At 37.1% G+C, this 13,863-nt stretch overlaps 1 protein-coding gene across 1 annotated transcript; it reads right to left on the bottom strand.

Moving 5' to 3' along the window:
* Window positions 1-466: 466 nt before the first annotated feature.
* On the bottom strand, window positions 467-12,392 carry haus5 (HAUS augmin-like complex, subunit 5). The gene is made up of 19 exons (XM_028444028.1): window positions 11,958-12,392; window positions 11,803-11,865; window positions 11,638-11,670; window positions 11,422-11,446; window positions 9,857-9,989; window positions 8,349-8,508; window positions 8,162-8,258; window positions 7,924-8,015; window positions 7,770-7,824; window positions 7,561-7,688; window positions 7,416-7,497; window positions 7,152-7,306; window positions 6,789-6,951; window positions 6,573-6,653; window positions 4,730-4,875; window positions 4,308-4,389; window positions 1,739-1,877; window positions 1,463-1,595; window positions 467-710 (listed from the first exon to the last, which is right to left on the bottom strand). The coding sequence occupies exons 1-19, from the start codon at window positions 12,053-12,055 to the stop codon at window positions 608-610; spliced, it is 1,968 nt and encodes a 655-aa protein (XP_028299829.1). The 5' UTR covers window positions 12,056-12,392; the 3' UTR covers window positions 467-607.
* Between the last annotated feature and the right edge of the window lie 1,471 nt (window positions 12,393-13,863).

The following is a 13,863-nucleotide window of genomic DNA, read 5'->3' as shown; positions in this document are numbered from 1 at the left end:
AACATTGCCAACGGGTTTAACAGGGAGGAAAGAAAAGCGAGCTCGGGGACAATGGTTGCCGTTTATCGTATTTAAAACAACTATGATCTGTCTCTTTAAATTCGGCGGCGGCGGTCTTCTGCTGGCGTCCGGAAGCTGGAGTAAGAGTGAAAAAAAGCGACGATTGCTGGGACTGCGCATGCGCATGGATGGGCGGAGCTGCGTTCACAGGAATCAGATATCTGCACTCCCCCTTCACTGCTACAAAGAAACAACGTCAGCCCACCGACGGCTACTCACTCAGATCACCGACACTGATCAATGCCGAGACTATTGATACACCTCTACCATCATCTATAGAGGTACATAACATGTGCAGCATTGATAAAGCTTTGTCATTTACAAATTCTGGAGAGTTTCACACCACCTCCGTATGTTTTGGAATGCATTTCGATGAACACACGAGCAGTTGGAGAGGGGTGGGGTGTTAAGATGATTTATTGATGAGAAAGAAACACAGGAAGAAAACGGGTGTAGCATATTTTCATTTCTAGAGCAAAACAGTGCAGTAATTTAACCTCCCCACAGTGGTTAGTTTAATATTTGACATATTGCAAACTGTGGCTATCTATGAAGGTTTGGCTGCGATTTTCCACCGCTGTAGCCACTGCTGAAAGGTCAGACCTCCTCTCACATCCTCAGGAAGAACATACTGGGCAGGTTTATCCCACCTAGGACACACACAACAGAAAAGTCAAAAAAAAAAAAAAAAATGCGATTTCAGTTCTTTATAATGCTATGAATTCAGCCGTAACACTCTACAAATACTCCAACTTAAGATTGGACCAACAATTAAAAAAATAATGAATACATTTTAAAATACATATATATGCAAAGTGAAATACAAACTGATGGACAAATGTTAATCTGATCTATATTATGTGTATAGAACCGGTGCAAAACGTAGAGGGTAACTTCACCTTCTCACACTGGTATTGTGTATTAAACTGAATGTCAAATCAAACAGTTAAATTGTCCAAACTATCCATTTTTAGGCAGATGTGATGTAAAATCACCCTGTTGCTTATTAAACGCTTAATAAGGAACTGCCTATAAAGCTATATAAGCTTACTCATGGGGAAAGGCAGGATACAGCAGGTTAACCTCACATAAACAGAATTTATTTGGAAAACAGTTCAGCATCAATTCTGAAAACTTACAAAGTGGAGATAACAACTTGGACCCAGAGATTCAAATAATAAGAGGGTACTGAAGATGGATGGATTATTGTTAATTATCAGTAGTTTAATTTAAAATGGAATAAAAACCAAGCTAAACAGAAGTAGACTGATCTTCAGAAAAGTTTAAAGATACATTTCTAGCAATAAAGACCAAACCCTTACATTTACCAACAGTAGAACCACAAATACCTGTTGATGAACTTTTTTAGAAAACGATCAACTTCTTCAGAAAAGTGTCTCACCAGTAAGAAATGGCAGTTTTGACTTGGTCCCCATAAGAAAGCCCTTTTGAACAGCGGTGTGCGAGGCTTCTGACTCGAGGTACCAAAGACACCAAGAGCTTTTGATCGACTGCCGTGATTCTGGACAACAAAGCTAAGAAAGACGGTGAAAACAGACAAGAGGGGTTTCTTTTAGTAGCTAATGCAGCTCGCAATGCATTAAACATTCTTTCTGCCTTCCTGACTGTGTACTTTAGGCATGATGAATGCTTGCTCTTCCTTAGCTATCTTGTTTACCTTTTTGATCAGAGGCATGCAGCTGCTCTGTTTCCTTCTGTATTTTCTCAGTTGTAGCAGAGTGAAGCTGCAGCATCTGACAAAGAAAGCGCAGCTCAACCTGTTGGGAGGAAATCAGAAAGCAAAGCTCCTCTGGTGCCTGGGAAAGATCAAGAAGAAAGTTTGCATCAAAGGGTAATTACAGTATATGAACCTGGTAAGATTGTCAGCATGAGCCTCAGATACTGATGAAAAACATGGATATTTACATTGAATGCAGATTTTTGTCGAAGTTTAAAGCTGCTGGAGATTTTGTTAAGCGATAAAGACATGATGTAGGCTTTATAGGTAGTTTGCTTAAAAAAAATTGTAAGAGGTTAATATTGCCACTCAAAAATTAGTCTATTGACCATGTCGAGAAAGTTTCGTACAATACATTGTGGGATGTGGAGTCCCATAAACTGATGGATTGTAGTGTTTTTACTTCATTCTTATCGTGATTTCTTGCATTCACACCAAAAACTCTTCCAAAGTGACTTCCCAACACTTTTCTGGTGTTTTTACAAACAGAAAGTTGTGGCAAAACAATGGCAGATGTTTATTTTGGGGTTTACCCTGTAGTACCCAAACTACGAAACTTACGTCACAATTGAGGAAAAATTATTTTAAAATATGAAGAATTAAAATCCATTATTCAGACCAAAAACACTGTTGCTGCAGAAAAAGCAGGAAGGAAGGAACACAACCAGAGAATAGACAACTGCTAATTGGGAGTGTGACAATATCTCGATACGGTGATATATATCGCGTCATTTTTCCGCACAATCGATTATCGATATGCTCCCGCTAAGTATCGATTTTTTTTATTTTCAAAACCTTTTCTGCTTTTTCACTAAAATGCGCAGGTACGTCTTCACATAAATTTTGTCACTGTTTGTTGAAGGAACCAATATATTGTTTACTGGAATATTGCACTATAATAGTGTCACTGGGAAGAAAGACCCTATTCTTTGTTCACAGAAAGCACTATTGGAGATACTTATTTGTTTACATTGGTATGTTGACACTTATTTACAGAAATGTTGCACTAAAATAGTGTCACTGTTCATAGGACACTTTTTCAATTTATTGTCTTTCAGAGATGTAATATTAAAATTGTATTTTTTCACTTAATCTTTTTTTTCTTGTAATGTCAGATTATCGTTGATTGATTTCTGACCAATATATCAATAATCGCAGAATCATCATATCGTGAGATAATAGTTATAGTGAGCTTTGTATCACGTATCGTATCGTGAGGTACCCAGAGGTTCCCACCCCTACTGGTAATTCGTAAATTTGTGAGATTATGCAATGTTAATTCATGCGAGAATAAACGGACACGGATCAGTTTTACTTTATTAAGGCACGGACGTGCTTCTATTTATGTATTCGCCTCATTTTGGGTGCAGTCTGTGGCTCTGATGCTGCTTAAGCTCAGCTGACATTATAAGGTGGACGATATTTGTATTTTATACAGAATGTATTATGTTATAGGACTGGGGCTCTCTCGGTCACCACAGTGTATATGAATACAATAATTCATTTATTTATCAGTCAGAAAGCATCCAACGCGCACAGGCTTTATCAGATGACTAATATAGGTCAGTCCATTAGATAAAAGAAAGAAATAAATCCCGGAAGTTAGCACAATAAGAGGAAAACCAGCTTTGTAGTACAGGCCCGAAAAGATCGGAAACCAGCCAAAATTTTATGTCTCATATAGCGAAGTGATATCACGGGAAATACCGGGAACAAACTAGAACAAAAATGGTGTTAAATGAATCACGGTAGGAATGAAGGAAAAACATATCTATGCATCCGGTTACTGGACTCCAATTCCTGCGATGTGTGAATGTTTTCAAAATATGTCAATACAGTGTAACGGTAATTTCAACCTTTTAAATATTTTTTTCAAGCTAATGATCTTTGCTTTATTGATCTATGAGGCCTACATTATGGATTTATCTGATAAAGGTAATTAAGTCTCCAGCATCTTTAACTATGTCTTGAGTTAAACTGGGGAAACAACTGTGACTGTGAGCCAGTTCATCAATTCCATTGTGTTCTCAAAGAAGTTCCTTCCCCTGATGCAAAGAATTTAATAATGCTCAAGTGAATGTCATTTGTATTTTAAAAGCTCTGAATGAAAAAGATATTAGCATTAATATAAGAACAGCACAGTCATTTCCTAAAACAAAGGACAATATCTTGTCAGACGGGGAACCAGCAACTCACGATTTTTTTTTACATTTTTAAGTGTAGTTAGTATTGATATACAGTACGTTTGTATACAATTTAATGATTATTCTGACAAAATGCATAATGTCTAAAACAAAAGTTTTGGAAACATTTGGTCTTAAAATAACACACCAGGACCTTGACAAAAAATCTTTATGATATTTGGGATTGAGAATAAACCATGGCACAGCTCAAAATATAGTGAAATATAAGATTGATAGGGAAGTTTACAAAATTTTCAGGGTACATATTCAATCAAATTTTGACACAGCATTTAAATAATCTTGAGAACAATAGTATGTATAATTACCTTATACATTGGGAAATGCAGACTGAACACTGAGGAGTGCAAGCGATTGATGGACAGCCATGGCACAGGAATACTTTGTTCTCTATAAATCAAAGAAAACTACTTTTTTTAACTCAGAAAAGAGGTATTTCACTCGATGAGAAGAAACAAATGTTTTAGCTGATCATGGCAGCTGCTACTACAGATGTCTCACAGATGATGAATGATTTTTTCCAACATGTTTTTCCCTCCTTGTGTAACAATTCATCAAGTAATATTCCATAACTGAACTCTTCAGAAAACATCAGAGCAAATTTATTGTTTCCTGCGATTTACTGGAAAATGTGTAATTTTACCAAACCCAATTTAGGTCTACAATCCTATCAAAACAATAAGCAAACAGGGATATAACAATGTTAGCAATCAAAAAAAGGTATGCTTACCCTTCAATGTTCCTGCGGTCCAGAGAAAGGAGCGAAACTGTTCCGAGTTGCTTCGCCTCTTTAGAAATAGCGTTCCTCGCACAACTGGCTGCAGTGATGACACAGTCGAACTGTGGCACGAGCTTGCTCTGGATGAAATCTTGTAACTAAAACCAAAATCCATATTTAGGTAAAAAAAACAAGGTGCAAAATCTTTACTATTATTAATGAAGTAGCACAACATTTGTTTCGCAGGTAATCACATTATTGCTTTCAGTAAATAATCTGTATTTTATGTCCCTACCTAGGGCCTCATTTATAACCATTGCGTACGCCCATAACGTAGCCTGAAATATGTGCACAACACTTTCAATGCAAAAGTTGTCATTTATAAAAATAAACGTAGCGTGAGATTGTGCACACCGGTATGGTAACTCTGAACGAGGCACACAAACATTTTGTAGACGTGGAGAAATGACGTCGCTGGTGAATTTAAGCTAGATTCACCTCATACATTTAATGTCCTCACATGAGACTAATCGATCCACGTAATTATAAATATCCAAGCCTGTAGTGTTATAGATGTGAACAGTGAACCATTAGGTCAATGTACGTTATTCAAATATGCTCATATTGAAGCTCTGAGTGAAAATAAGTGCAGGTACTTAAAGGTAGGGTGGGCGATTTTCAAAAGCTAACATGATTTTGAATGTAGCCTCCCCGACGGCTCCGCCTTTACTCTGTTTTTTATCCACTGGTTGAAGTTATTACAGGTTTACAGCTGCTACAGTTGATGAATTTTCTTCATTCATTTTTCAGAGCACATAAGATCCTAATTTCTGTCAGGACATAAAGACAATTTCAAACAAAAACTTGAAAAGTGCATCTGGAGAAAATCGCCGACCCTAGCTTTAAACTTTGAAATCAGACAAATCTGGCACACGGTGGCATTGACGCATGATTCATTCATCCTGACACAGCAGTGTCTGCTCAACTGCAACAGAAAGCTATGCTTCACATGGCACGGAAGACACTCTGCCTGCCTTTGTGCGCGCTCTGTTGTGGACCTACACCTTCAACAAAATGTTGAGTTTCAACTGTAAAGTTGTGACGCAGTATTGGCTCAGCCAGGTGTGTCCTGTAGCAGACGCTTATTTAAGGAAACTCACTTTAAGTACAGGTGAACGATTGCGGGACCCATGCAGCATTCCCGAAAACGAGTGGTCATCCAATGTGCGCTCCTGGCCCGATGTTCACTGGCCAGACATTTATACATATCTGATAGAAAAACCCAGTGTATATACAAAAGAAAACCTAAAAGCATACAAGTCTCTAGATGCTTATAACTACTTATACTTATAAACTGGCATGTAGGATGGCTGCTGTACTCCTGTTAACAAAGGTTTTCTGATCAGTTTCAACGGATGAGTTTCCATCTCTACATTAAGTCTCCTCCTCACTGTCCCACGTCTGCCTATCAGTCCATTTACAGCTTTTTATGGTTTTTACTGGATCCAGAATGAGATAGCGCTCGATCCGTCCGCTCCCGTGAACCATCGCCTCAGCAGCGATTATGTTGACACGATCACTTCTGAACAAACGTAACGTGTTATTTGGCCACTTTATGCTGTTTATTTTCTAGCGCACCACATTTTCATAATTTCCAAGCATGCACACTTTTAGTACAGATTCTACACATTGTTTTTGAAATGAGGCCCCCTACTAGGGTTATAAAATATCTCATTCCTATGACATGTAACCATAGATCATGGCAGTACAAATGTTGTAATTGACATGGTTTTACCCATGTTAGTTTTCTTGGCACTTTAAAGTTTGAGAACCGCTGCAAAGAAAACATTCTGACCTCTTTGTGAAGACGAATCAGCTCCGTCTTAGTTGTTGAGTTTCCTTTGATTAAACCTCTAACTTGCTCCTGTCTGAGAACCTGCAGCGACACACAAAAAAAACAATATTTAAATATACACGCAGGTAGTAATACTGTAACAGTTCAAGTTACTAAACAGTAATAAATCTTTCTCTCTCTCTAAATGATTCAAAGATGTATTTTAGTCAATCTCACCACAAGTTGTCTGAAGTCCAAGATTCTCTGCCATTGGCTGCGAAGACTTCTCAGTGCTTCTCGTCGGTTTTGAGCGTGCTGGTCAAGTTGAATGCAACACTCCCTAATATGATCTCTGGCGGCAGCCTGCATCACACACTGCAGCTCCAAATTAAAAGCTGATCTATACCAAAACACAATGTGCTATTAGTTAAACTAATAAAGTAATGCTGATGAGAACAAGCCAGTAAAGACCCTAAAACACACTGATAACAAAAGGCTACTAACATAGTTTCTCGATTAACAACAACAACAACAACAAAAGATGAACATATTTGGTCCATTTGCACATGAAGAAAAAACCCATAATTTGAATGAACGTACAGTGCTAAAGTGTCATTGCTGAGCTCATCTGAAAGGCCCGACACTTCCTGCAAAGCCTCCGTCTTACAGCCGTCCAACTGCTGCTTAAGCTCCTGAACTCTGGAGCGAGTGTAAGCCAACTCAACCAGACTCTGCCCCACCTCTTCCCAAGCAGCCTGCACAAAACAGATATTCACACAAATCAAAGTCAGTGTACATTTCAAAACACAGGAATTTATTTTTAAAAGAAATAAACCACACAAAAGATAATTTAATATGTCACACCTCCAACAGGGACTTGACAGGTGGTAGCTCATTGTTCTCCTCAGCAGACATGTCGAGCAGGTGATCACTTTCATAACGGAACCTGGGAGAGGCATGAAAAACTGTCACATGGAAAAAATATCATTCTACCTCATCTTTGCCTTACCGTAGAGCCGTCACGTTTTGGGTCACATCCAGTGAAGTTGCTTTTTCCTCCAGTTCCTTTTGTTCTCTTGAAGCCAGATAGTGTAAAGCTGACATGACATGGTTTGGAGGGAAATTATTCAGCACATTCTGGTGACAAGAAAAAATAAATTAAGAAAATAATGATAATGAAGGAGAATTTGAGAGAACTTAGATGAGCACAAAAAACACCTCCACTGCACTCAGCCAGTATTGATGCACAGCTGCCCTCTGTTCATGGGTCATACTAGGGGCAGGGGAAGACAGTATGATTGACAAAATAAGGAAGAAAACAGGTATGTTGATGAATAATTAAATAAACTGTAAACTACACTATCATTCTTACTGTTTCGCAGTAGAGTGATGTTTCTTCAGCTCATTCTCTTGTAAAGACTGATAAAAGTGGACTCGATCATCACACAGCTCCCGCACTTCACGCTGGCAACAGAAAAGATAACTGATTAAATCCTTAGAAATCCAATTAATGTTGCTAAAAACACAAAAGAAACCCCAAATTAATGTTAGCAATGGGAAGAAAGAATATTCAAACAGTAGATAACTGATCAACTTTATGCATGTCTTACCAGAACTTGTGTTTCTGCTGCAGTTTTAGAGTTAATTTGGATTACATCTCTGTTGTTAGGTGGCGCGCTATCAAAAAGCACATCAGTTTCTGCCTTCCTGCAATACATGCATGTGTAAATGTTGCTACAAAGGATTCACACCAGGTGTGAAATGGATCGCAATTTAAAAAAGGACTATTGTTTTTACTTAGCCATCTGTTCCAATGCCTTGCAGTGGCCACTGATTTTGTGTGCATCGTCCGAGAGCACCTTGCGGCCCACAATGCAGCGCTGCCTGAAAGCCTGAAGCAGGAGCTCTCTGTGTTGGCAGTCCTCCACTTGGGCCCATGTACCGCTGATAGACTGCTCTGTATAATTTTAATAGAAAAATACATCATCAGGCACATCAAACACAGGAAATTAACACCAATGCAAATAATTATCAGCTTCATTTTGACAAAATGCAATGTATAATTTAAATCTATTTAAAAGATACTGGCATCGTGCAATAAAATTAATTGGGCATGTACACCTTTTGCTAGTTGACGCACTTTAGCTTCAATTTTGACATTTAGGTGGTGATCTACCTCTCGGAATTAATGTATGTCTGTTGTACTGCTGGGATGCCTAAATCTCCTGTTGAGTTTAAATGTTTTACACATTTTTTTTTTTTTTTTTACCAAATTCTGTTTTCTGTTTTTTTTTAAATTCCATTTTTTTTTAGAAATATTAAACATTTCTTTCAGAAAATATTCGTTTTTAACTCATGTGAGGAAACAAATTAAATACTAAGAAATAAAAAACCCATAATTAAACAAAAAATGTATGTCAAAAATACAGTAAGATACGATTAAAAGGTAGATATAAGTTGTACTGTGAGGAAACATAATAAATTCTAATAAAAAGAAAACTATAATTTACCGAAAATGTATGTCAAAAATAAAAATGTAATTTAAAATAATGAGTAAGATACAATTAAAAGGTATATATAAGTTGTACTGACATTGATTATGCTGACTGCTCCTTGTATATATTTGACTGCTCTGTATATATAAGTCAGTGATGATTTTCGTAGTTTTTTGGCAGTTTAGGCGGTGTTTCGGGTGGTTTAGATGGTGTTTGAAGCGACCAGAATGGGATAATAAGCGATCTCTAGAAACATTTCACCATAAAAAAGTCCTTTTCCTCACGGTGATGGCGTTTCAACCCGATTCTGTTCATTTCCACGTTCAACGGTCGATTCCGTTGTCATTGGTCGATTCCGTCCGCGATTCCGTTAACGTGGATTTTATAGGGCCCTAGTGTAGTTGTTGTTCGCGCACTCAACTGAGGGGTAACTGAGACTCGCTGCAGCGCATACAAGCTTGTGTCCTGTAACCATCTCTGATTGGCCAGCAGCCCAGGAAGGCGGTTCTCGGCAATTCTGATTGTGAACATATAGTATATCACTCAAATGACGGAGAAGGAAGAAAAAACCTCGGCATCTGAGGTTACATTATCACAGTAGTGAAAACCTCAAAATCGAAACGATTCAGGTTAATCGTTCAGCCTTAGATCCCCGGCTGACATTTCTTATTCTATGTATGTTATTGTATTTTCTTTTCTCCACTTTTATAAATGAAGAAATCAGAAACACAACTTTTCCAGAAACAAGAAATCCCAAATAAATAAAAGATTAGGCTTCGTAAACACAGTAACTACTAAATTCAGACGAACCTTGCGTGGCCACCTGCTCCTCCGTTTCACGGATCTGAGAGTCCAGGTGACTGATCTCGACTCTCAGCTGCTCTACCTTCTTCTGAAGCTCTCTTCGCTTTGTTGCCTCACTTTGGTCCTCAGCCTGCTTCACCTTGAACGTGAAAACATACCAGGTAATACCATTATTACAATTACCGTAAGTCAAACCTTCTCTTTCACTCCAAAACGCATTCACTGCCATTGTTTCTACAATGTCCTGAGCCTATTGAAACACATTTTGTTATGTTGAAAGTTGTTTACAATAAAGAATAACTTGTGTGTTTAACTGGTGTGTAAGCAGCCTGTAAATAATTGAAACAAACAACATATGAACAGCCATACAAATAGTACAGGAAATATTCATCTCAGAATGTCCCTTGGGAATAAAACCAGAAGAGGAAGAAATGTTGGCCAGGAATTGTGCAGTAAGAAGTTTGCTAATCCCAGCCTGGCTGATGGCCCCCACTTTTTCTGCAGTTTTTACATTCTATAAAAGGACCCAAAGGCAACCCAAATCTTCTTTGTTAAAATCATTATTGCCTCTAGTTTGAAGCTGAGGATAAAAGTTTGAAAGTGTCTATTTGTTTGCCGTACGAACAACCCCCGGTGCTATTGGCACAGTTACCAAAGTACAAGTACAAGTAGCGTTTTAGGGTTAGCTTTAGGTTATAACCCAATATCGCAACAATTTTTAGGGTTAGGTTTAGTCTTAGTCACGTGACCTTAAGTGGCCAATGACTGACCTGTCACATGACCTAAATTGGCCAAATAGGGGCACTGCGTACGGTTAGCCACTGCCTAAAAGTTTGGTTAACTCCAACTCTCTGTTTTTGTTTGAAATGTACAGACAACCTGTCCAGAGTGTGGCCAGGCCTGCCATGTGAGATCTCAGTGAACTAGAATCAGCTTAGGTCAAAACACAAGTCTAGAAGGCCACAATCCTGTAGGTTTTACATTTGTCCTTGCTGTGACTCACCATAGTTTGTTTTGGATTTGCTTAAATATCGGCAATAAGCCTCTCCTGCAGGAATGTGGCCCTCCCAAAGTAAGTTTGGACATGTTTTGCTATAGGTGGATTGATGAACGGAGGCTGTAGAAAATGTCTCATACACAAGTACATTTCAAAAGAAAGCCAATGGACCAAGGCAATTACATCACGTTGGAAAAGTCAAACCTCCAGTATTGACGTGATTTCACAAATCAAAGTAGATGAATTTAGATCCCAACAGCATCTTGATTCTTGCATATATCTGTACATTTGTATTAATTGTATTTATTTATTTTATTACTGTAATGTGTGGACTTGTCTTTAATCCTTATCTAATTAACATTATTATACTTAATTATGTACGTTGTCTTTGTGTAGTGTTTTTTCTTTTCATCTGCAATATTTCTCGGACCTTTGTAACAAAGTAATTTCCCCCTTGGATCAATAAAGTACATCTGATTCTGATATTTTCTATTGCTTTTGTAAAATCAGAAAATGGTAAATGGTGTTTTGCAAAAAAAATTAAGAAAAAACTGGAAAGAAAATAATATTTTACCTGTTTGTTTTGAAGGACTTTATACCTTGGAGATTCATATGTTAAGAAGTGTACAGAATTCTACAATACAGATCAAATATTATAAACAGCAATGCAAAAAAATATGCATGGAACAGTTGTTCTTAGATTACAGTGAGTGAATAATTGATGAATAAAAGTGGATACATATAACAATTAAAGACTCCACTGAGTTTAAAACTACAAAAGGAAGGATACCACTGAAGATTTCCACGCATCATCCTCACATTTCTGCAAAAAAAGTGGGGAAAAAACACAAACAATAACACTATTAGAATATGGTCATAAATATAGGACTTGTTTGAGGATAATATTGAGGCTTAAGAATGACAAAAGACTTGAAACTCAATTGTTGAGACTAACCTTTGCTGGAAAACATGATGAATCATATACTTCCATATTGACTTCCCTGTTCCTACACAGAGCCTGCAATAGATAAACCTACATTAGTTCATTGATAACCAAACCTCCGCTTCTAGTTTAAACTAAGAACACTGCTTAGAGCTGTCACAACGTACATTTTTAAGTAGCTTTCATTGGGGAGGCTTTCTGGGGGTAAACTGAACTCTTCTGTCGCCCAGCGTCTCAGATCCAGAACCAGGTTTCTGTCCGCCATCCTGGTCCCGGTTAGCTTCAGCTAACGTTAGCGTCAGGCGAATTCTCCGTCCAGTTCCACCCGTTAGCAGTATGTGTTACTGATATACCCTTAAATACAAAACTATCAATCTATAAATATATATACAAACTCCAAGGAAGAAGTCATGGAGGCAACAGGCACTGTTTTGTTTTGTTTTTCTCCAAGAAAGAATCAAATCTCAAAGATCCCGCCCGCTGTCGGTGTTTCCGGTGTCAACTTCCGGGAAAACAGCGTCACCTTCGCCGTGGATGAAAAGTAAAGGTGAGGAAACTAGTGAAAAAACAGAGTTACGATGAAACCAAGTCCTATATTTTCATGTAAGTAGGAAAATATATATTTAATGCGTCAGTGAGCTGATTGCAGCCAGATTGTGTATGATAAATTGAGCAGATTCATTAATTAATTGGTTATTTGGACTATGCCTAAACTGGCGTATGAACTGTCAAGCAGTCAACTCCCACCACAAGTTACTATTTCATAATTTATATTTATAGCATAATCTGCATGAATGGTGTCTCTAATAAAAAAAAAAAAAAAAAAAAAAAAAAAAAAACATTTATGTAGCATTTACATCCTATAAAATATTGCCCATCACATGATATTGTTTAAAAAAAATAATCAAATAAAACACTCTGAGCACCTGTAATATAGCTTTTTTGGTGTTTTCCAAGCTTCTGTGTACCAAAGTAAAAAAAAAAAAAAAAAAACGTTCAAGGTTTTACGTCGTTGTTGTGTCCAACTTTCACCGATAGAGGGCGCCAGAACTCTATTTCTCTGACCTTATTCACACAAGCTTGATATCTAAACCTGAAACAAACGTTTTACACCGTAACGTTGTCATTATCAGCAAAACCCTATCATTTTCTGAGTTAAAATATGTTTTGTAAATGTTTTTGTCGATTAATTTTAAAAATAGTAATAACAATAATTAAATGGTGGCTGTAGAATAATAATGAGTGATGTTAAAACTTAATTAATTCACACTAACCAAACAGAATAGATGCCATTTCACCAAAAAATTAAGACATAATGATATATCAATTTATAGATATAAAGTAGTTTGCTGCAAACACTTTTCTGCTTTTGTCGTCTGCAAAAACAATTGAAACAGTGATACATTTGTTTAATGGTTATGCTTCTTTTAGGTTTGTGTAGAGTTTCAACTGGAGCTTCCATCCAATATTAATTCAGCCTTCATGTTTGCCAGATTCAAAGAAACCTATCAGAGGGCCCATAGCCAGCACTTTAACCATCTGAATACAGGATAAAAGAGAACATGTAGTTAAATGCATCTTAAATAAAAAAATAAAATAAGATAAACTAATGATGCCTTATTGAAAATGAATTTGTATCATTCACCCTTCCCTGAAACTCCTTCATTGAATATCTATTTGACTCTCCGTCCATTCTTGTAAGACCTTAATGTTATATAATAATAATATTAATATACATCATAATACCATAAAATGGATTATTACTTTGTGCTTGAAAACAAGTGATTCAATGGTAAAATGTACGTTAAAACGAATTATTTGACAAGATATTTAAAGCTTAGTAACTAAAGCAAAGGAGAAACTAAAACGCAACAAGTCTCAAAAACAAAAATTACGCTCATTAAGGGTGTTGAAAAAAAATCCATTTGGCGATATATCGTGATATTACGTTGTGCGATTCTCGGACCGATTCAAAATGCATCAATGTGATTTTTTTTCTTCTTTTTTTCTTTACCTTTATATAACCAGGAAAGTCTTTTCCACTGCAGGAGACGTTGTATCTGCACAAATAAG

This window comes from Gouania willdenowi, chromosome 4 (assembly GCF_900634775.1).
Source record: "Gouania willdenowi chromosome 4, fGouWil2.1, whole genome shotgun sequence".
Lineage (NCBI taxonomy): Eukaryota > Metazoa > Chordata > Actinopteri > Blenniiformes > Gobiesocidae > Gouania > Gouania willdenowi.
The sequence above is the reverse complement of the archived record's forward strand: the minus strand, read 5'-3'. Positions and strand labels throughout refer to the sequence as shown.